At 43.7% G+C, this 7,268-nt stretch overlaps 1 protein-coding gene and 1 pseudogene across 6 annotated transcripts; both read right to left on the bottom strand.

Moving 5' to 3' along the window:
• Positions 1-7,268, bottom strand: part of LOC136513299 (uncharacterized) — a 218,825-nt pseudogene that overhangs the window by 133,646 nt on the left and 77,911 nt on the right.
• LOC136512205 (sugar transporter ERD6-like 16) lies at positions 1,090-3,196 on the bottom strand. 6 transcript variants are annotated; one of them, XM_066506190.1, is made up of 6 exons: positions 2,475-3,194; positions 2,146-2,233; positions 2,003-2,062; positions 1,747-1,800; positions 1,475-1,534; positions 1,090-1,369 (listed from the first exon to the last, which is right to left on the bottom strand). In XM_066506190.1, exons 2-6 carry the CDS (start codon positions 2,146-2,148, stop codon positions 1,151-1,153), a joined length of 396 nt encoding a protein of 131 aa, XP_066362287.1. In that variant the 5' UTR covers positions 2,149-2,233; positions 2,475-3,194; the 3' UTR covers positions 1,090-1,150. The 6 variants fall into 6 exon arrangements, 5 of the variants coding, with proteins under 5 accessions (XP_066362287.1, XP_066362284.1, XP_066362285.1 ...); XM_066506187.1 differs by having other exon boundaries at positions 2,146-2,253; positions 2,366-3,193; XM_066506188.1 differs by having other exon boundaries at positions 2,366-3,193.

Below are 7,268 nucleotides of genomic sequence, written 5' to 3'. Positions count from 1 at the left end.
CCGATGTGACATGGACTAAAATTTAGTCCGTAGAACCAAACACCCCCTAATTACTATCCGGTTGAGTAATTCCTAGAGCCTGATCCTTTTGAGGAGCGTACTTCGTAGAGTATGATCCGGATTTTGTTCTAGCGTAGATTTTCTAACTCACATATATATGTATATACTATTTTTCTAACTCACATATATATTGGTATAATTATTTTAGTAATTCACAACATGCAATCTAACTCACATATATATGTATATACTATTTTATCCAAGAACAATTTTCCCCACTTGGAACGAGTTTTGTACAGTGCATGTTGATCTCACATCATTCAAGCAAGAATATTGCTATTCAACCTAAGCCAACTTGACTTAAAGAATTGGGTAGGCTGACACCCAACATTGTCCCCGAGGTCACAATATATTGTCCACTATCCAACTATGTTTTTTGAACAAAGAAGAGAGATGAAGACGGAAATGTCTCACCCACTAGCAATGTGCATATTACAAATAAGTAATAAGTCCTCAACGACATGAAACACTATGTGAAAAACAGTTTTTAGCAACGGGCTATTTTTTTAGGGGCGGCTAGCATTCGAGCAGCCCCTACAGTGGCGTGCTCGGGCTCCAACACAGCTGCCGCCCCTACAAATGGCACAGTAGGGGCGGCTGGTAATACAAGCCGCCCCTACAAATGCGTCGATTTATAGGGGTGGCCGGTATGTAGAGGCGGCTATTACCAGCCGCCCCTGCTGTGTCCATTTCACTACGTCAAAAAGGGTTTTTAGGGGCGGTTGTAGATCATTTGTAGGGGCGGTTTGCCCAGCCGCCCCTACACAAGGTCTTTACAAATCATGTATTTGTAAGGGCGGTTCCCAGACCGCCCCTACAAATCGATTTGTAGGGGCGGCTGGTACTGTAGCCGCCCCTACAAAATGATAGCCGCCCCTACAAAATGATTTATAGGGGCGGTCTGAAAACACCAGCCGCCCCTGCAAATTGATTTGCAGGGACGGCTACAGTACCAACCGCCCCTATAAATCATTTTTCCGCCAAAAAAAAATTAAATTTACAATTGAGAAAAACAATGGAACAAATGTAAGCAGGAAGGGTACATTACTACATTACAAGACATTAATCCTATGTAAGCAGGAAGGGTACATTACAATTGAGAAAAATTAAATTTACAATTGAGATATGAATTGAGAAAAACAAGACGAGGCAGGCCACCATTAATCCTAAGCACCAATACTCCAGGTGCATTACCTGCAGAGCTCCAGTCCATAAGGAAGCTAAACGAGTAAGAAATCGCGAAGGAGCCCAACCAGCTAACAAGGGTCACCAAGCTTCCACCAATTGCTTTCATGTTAATTGAGAATATCTGCAGGCAGTCAATTTGAGCAATGGTAAATCTCCAGCAAACTTTAATATTTGTCCATCTGTCATAAATGCATCCAGAACAAATACAATTCGGTTTCCATTTTACCTCAGACATGACAATCCAAGGGACAGGACCCATTCCAATCGAGAATGCCCCGATGTAAACCTTCACAAAATAGCATCATAGGACAATTTCAGACTACAAGAAATAAAATGCATAATGCATAACTTGTGTATACGGGAATATAGATCTTGACAGTTTGCCATGGTACTAGGTATAATGATTTTCAAGAGGCATAACATTTAGCTTATGGTCCTTGGAAGTTTTCGGACTGTAACTGAAAGAAAGCAAAAGCACAGTGACATTGTATCTCTTACCAGTATGCCAGAAAGAGCCAATGTGGGAACCCATTCCGGGAAAAGTCCTTGTGCCTAACAGATGATGAAGCATTCACCATTATATATAGAAACATAGATAAACGTCCTATATGCCATGTCAATCCTATTTAGAATAAGCTGAAATTTTTACCAGCTGGTGCCAAGTGATTTCCATCATGCTAATTTATGATGCTATCATTTATTATGTCAGTTTCAAGAGTAATTTTCCATACCAGGTTAGAAAAATTATAGTTACCTTTAGATAGAATGATACTCCAGTGAGGAAGCAGCCCAAAAATGTTCCAGATGCAGAGACCTATAGGATAAAAGGATCTCACAAAACATTCTACCTAGCAATCTTTCTTTGTGTACATCAGCTCAGCTTTGTATTGTTTATACCATCAGGAGAACCCTTCTTTGTGTACATCAGCTCAGAAATCTTTCTTTGTGTACATCAGCTCAGCTTTGTAAGGCGGTGGACGTAATCCTAAATTGAAGCATGTCAAACTGAAGAATGTGTTATAGTGCCACTTAAGCTATATATTGAAGCCTGCTGCAATTGAGAACGATGAATTTCTATACAATGTATAGAGGCAAAATTGAGGGAAACCAAGCTGACCTATTAGTTCTTGCATCTCATCATCAGTTTTACAAGACTGTGAACATAGATCCCCTGTAGACAAGAAAATAGGAACAGATCTGAGAGGGAGGTTGGGGAGAGAGAGCACCTCGCGGTGGCAGCAGCATGGGTGCCAGAGAGGCCCTGCAGCGTCGGCGGTGCTGGCATCAGGGGAGGCCCATGGGTTTGCGGCACGGGGGTCGAGGAGGGGCCGGCGGCGCTGGTGGCGGGGTTACCCCTGGGCACTGCTTCTGCTTATTCGACTGCATGCATGCCTAAGCCCATCCTCTTCCTCTGAAACAGAGAGTGCTCACCTGGCTCCTCTGGATCCAAAGGCCCATCCTCTTCCTCGTCGCCTCCGCTGTGGGGAGCTAGTGGCGCGGGTCGCAGTCGCCGTCGCCGTGGCATGACTAAGCCCGGCCGGATCCGCGGCACCGACGGCTGGATCCACGGCACTGGCGGCACCGACGGCCGTATCCGCGGCACCGACGGCCGGATCCGCGGCGCTGACGGCTGGATCCGCGGCACCGACGGCCGGATCCGCGGCACCGACGACCAGATCCGCTCTGCCACGGCCTTGTCCTGGCCGCCGTCGGTCGTGCCTCGCAAGGGCCGCCGCCTCCGTCCGCCTGGGGCTACGCGTTGCCACCTCCGTCCGCCATGCGTTGGAGGCACGCATGAGCTCGCACGAACAAAGTTCTGGTGGTGGGGAAGAAGGTGGAGGAGGAAGTCGATGGTGGTGCGGTGAGGGCCGAGGCCGCAGTCAGGAGGAGGAGAGTGACGATGGAGATGAATGAAAGGGCTTCTCGGAGACATATATATGTTAGGGTTTGCTGAGGGGTGTTTCGGCCGTCCGATACTAAATCTTGCAGCCGTGATTGAGCTGAGACTGGGGTAACGGTTTGTAGGGGCGGCCAGTGATTCAGCCGCCCCTACAGATGCACACATATTTGTAGGGGCGGCTTGTATTATCAGCCGCTCCTACTATGTCATTTGTAGGGGCGGCTGCTGTGTTGGAGGCTGAACACACCACTGTAGGGGTGGCTCCAATGTCAGTCGCCCCTAAAAAAGGTCCCGTTGCTACAAACTATTTTTCACGTAGTGTTTGTAGGGGCGGCTGAATCATCAACCGTCCCTACAAATGCCCGTTGTATATATAGCAGCCACCTTCTTCCACCTGGGGCCACTCTCTCCAACACGAGCAAAAAAGGTTGGGAGGACTTGTGCTCCTCCCAAAAAATGCTCTACTAAGGGGGGGAGGTTTTGATCTCAAATACTTTGATGGAGAGGTTGTACAAGGTAAGAAAATGCTATTCCAAGACTTTATTTGAAGTTTTAATGGTTGGTTAGTGATCGTAATTAGAGTTTTGCTTTTCTCTCTCTTCTATGATGCTTGAGCTTTGTATGAAGCAAATTAGACTCTAGTTTTGAAGCTATTAGTGTAAATTAGTTAGATAAATGAGATTACACCATTTATTAGTCGATCTTGCTTGATTTTAGTTTAGATTACACCCTAGTTTCATGTATGTTTCATGTACATGTAGATTTAGATCTAGATCTAGGGTTTGTTTTTTTTATTTTAATTTTGTAAATTTATGTTCCATGAAATTGGAATAGGGTTTGCATGAAAGGTAGTGGGTAAAATATTAATTGTTACAAATTGTTGTCTTTGAAATTATTTATTTTAATGAATAAATATATTTTTTTAATTATTTATTTATAAATAGGCCATTAATTAATTACCCTCTACCATGGTGTGTGTTTGATATGCTTCATGTAATTTTATTTTATATTTATATTTATATATATCTGAAGTATATAGAATTATTGTCAAGTACTTAATTATTAATTTAATTCCTTTACATATATATCTGAATTAGTAGTCCTTTAATGTATTTTCTTTTATTATTGTGTTTTAAAAGATGGAGTACAAGAAGTATTGGATGTATGGTTCGTTAAGGTTCAAGGAAGGTTTCCGTGAAGAGGTGGACAAATTTATTGAAACCGCAGAGAAGCATGCAGCGACGTTGACAAAGAATAAGGATACAATTATTTGTCCCTACAAAGATTGCAAGAACCTTATGGCATGGACAGATGTGACTATCATCAGAGAACATTTGATTGTGCGAGGATTTATTGAGGACTACACAGTGTGGATTCATCATGGCGAAACAATAGTTGTTGATAATGACGACAATGATGAAGAAGACGACGCCGAAACCCTAGAATACCTGTCCTAATACTCAGAACAGCTTGATGTACAAATGGATCCTGAGTTTGGCAATGAACAAGGTGGTGATGCTGGTGGTTGGGATGATAACGACGAAGGTGGTGCCAATAATGATTGGGGAGAACGTGTTGGTGATGAAGATGATTTTGATGATTTGGAGGAAATGATTCGGGTCCTTGGACCAAAGATTTTACTAAAGAGCCAAAAAGGTCTAGAAAATTTGAAAATGGTGACAAAAGCATCGAAGAAGACTGTGTATGGTGTTAAAAAGGGTTGTCCAACACATTGGACATTGCTACGTTTTGTGCTTAGGCTACTCATCCTGAAGGCTAAGTATGGCTGGTCAGACTGTAGTTTCAATGGTCTATTACGGCTCCTGTCATGGGTGCTTTCACAACCAAACTCAGTTCCCGCCAACACATACCAAGCGAAGAAGGTCATAAGTCCATTGACAATGGGGGTTAAAAAAATCCATGCATGCCCCAACCACTGTATCCTTTTTCGTGGCGAAATGTTTAAATCACTAGATAAATGTCCCCGGTGTGGGGTAGCCGGTATAAGAACAATGACCTTTACGGTGGGGACAAAGCCTCCATGGGGAAATATAGGAATAAGAAGGGTACAAAAAAGGTGGTACAAGAATCTCAACCCCCAGAGGACACTCCATTAAGCAACGATGCAAAGCAGAGAAGAATTCCTGCCTTGGCAATGTGGTACCTGCCAGTGACCGACCGCTTGAGATGTATCTTCCTAAACCCTAAAGAAGCCACAATCATGACATGGTGGGATGATGAGCGCAAGGTGGATGATGATAAGATTGCACACTCGGTTGATTATAGTCAGTGGCAAAGGATCGATGAGAAGCACAAAGAATTCAGCGATGACCCAAGGAATGTATGGTTTGGCTTGAGCACCAATGGAATGAATCCCTTCAATGAGAGGATGAGCGACCACAACACTTGGCTAGTGATCTTGACCATGTACAACATCCCAACGTGGTTGTGTTAGAAGAGAAAGTACCTTCTCCTCACTATTCTTATTTCTGACCCTAAACAACTAGGCATTGATATAGACGTGTTCCTCGAGCCTTTGATGCAAGAAATGGAGAGTCTATGGAGGCATGGGGAGCCGATGTACGATACGTTCCGAAAGGAGGACTTCATATGTAGAGCAATAATATTTGTTACTACCAATGATTACCCCACGTTGTTCGCTTTGTCTGGACAGATCAAAGAAAGACGAGATGCTTAGTTTGCTTGGATGGTACTACATGGGTGCTCCTGGATGCATCCAACAAGATAGTTTACCTAAGAAACCGACGCTTCTTAAAGACAAGTCACAAGTACCGTAGCAAATTGTTCTTTAGATTTTATGACAACATCCCAGAGATTGAACCCCCTCTAGAGAGACGTCATAATGGAGAACACATGTACAGAATAGTGAAAAACATACACGTCGTCTATGGAAAGAAGAATCCGGATGGGACAAACAGAGATAGAAGCACACCTCCTGTCGAAGGCGTATCTTTCAAGAAACAATCGATCTTCTTTTAGTATCTGCCTTATTGGCCAGACTTGGAGGTCCCCCATGCCATTGATGCTATGCATGTGTAGAAGAATGTCTTTGAGAGTCTCATTGCTACCTTGATGGACACAGGCTAGTCAAAGGATGGTCTGAAATCATGGAAAGACATGGTGCAGCTAAATGTGATGCCACAGCTTCACCCGGTACCTGAGGCTAATGGAAAATACACTTTGCTCGTGGCGTGCTTCAACCTAACACCAGAAGAGAAGAGAGCTATATGCACTCTCCTGTGGGGGGTCAAAGTCTCGACTGAGTTTTCAGTGAATGTGAAGAAGCTAGTGTCGCTGAAGGACTTGTCAATAACACACTACAAGGCTCATGATTGTCATGTGATGCTGACAGTGTTTCTACCTATTGCAATCAGGGCTATAAAGCCAGAGTTCTTGAAAATGGCCATCACCCTCATGTGCTACTTCTTTTCGAAGATCTCACAGAAGGCGATTGGCAAGAAAGAGCTGAGTGACCTACATGAATTTGTGGTGGAGACACAAAACTAACTAGAGATGTGTTTACCTCCTACTTTTTTTATATAATGCCACATCTCATGATTCATATGGTTCATCAGATACAGGCACTAGGCCCTTGCTACTTGCATGAAATGCGGTCCTACGAGTGGTTCATGTTAGTTCTAAGCCGATACGTGCATAATCGAGCATACCCAAAGGGCTCCATGATAGAGGGTTATAGTACTAAAGAAGTCGTCGAGTGCTATCAAGAGTACCAAAAGTATAGAAAGGGATTGGTAAACCCAATTCTCGTCACAAGGTTAGGCTGGCTAGGAAGGGCACCAGTGGTAGAAAAGTGTTCATCGACCATGATTACAAAGAAGTGAATCGAGCGAATTACAGTGTCTTGCAGAGTACACAACTGATGCAACCGTACATTGATGAACACTTGGCTATCATTATGGCGGAGAGAAATGGTCGTTCAGATGATTGGATCATGAAATAACACAAGCAACGACTAACTACATGGTTGAAGGACCAAAACATACGGCTTGGAGAAACCATAGACTCTATTACCATCAGTAGGTTGGCGGAGGGGCCATCGAGACAAGTGACATCTTGGAAGGCTTATGACATCAATGGG

This window comes from Miscanthus floridulus, chromosome 16, assembly GCF_019320115.1.
Source record: "Miscanthus floridulus cultivar M001 chromosome 16, ASM1932011v1, whole genome shotgun sequence".
NCBI classification, from domain to species: Eukaryota; Viridiplantae; Streptophyta; class Magnoliopsida; order Poales; family Poaceae; genus Miscanthus; species Miscanthus floridulus.
Note: the sequence above shows the minus strand (reverse complement) of the source record. Positions and strands in the feature narration are given on the sequence as shown.

Bases quoted from the DNA above. Each gene is read 5' to 3' on its own strand.
- LOC136512205 (XM_066506190.1), bottom strand. The intron at 1,535-1,746 runs GTAAGAGATACA...TATTTTGTGAAG, and splicing joins TGGCTCTTTCTGGCATACTG to GTTTACATCGGGGCATTCTC. The intron at 1,370-1,474 runs GTAAAATGGAAA...GACTGCCTGCAG, and splicing joins CTTGGATTGTCATGTCTGAG to ATATTCTCAATTAACATGAA.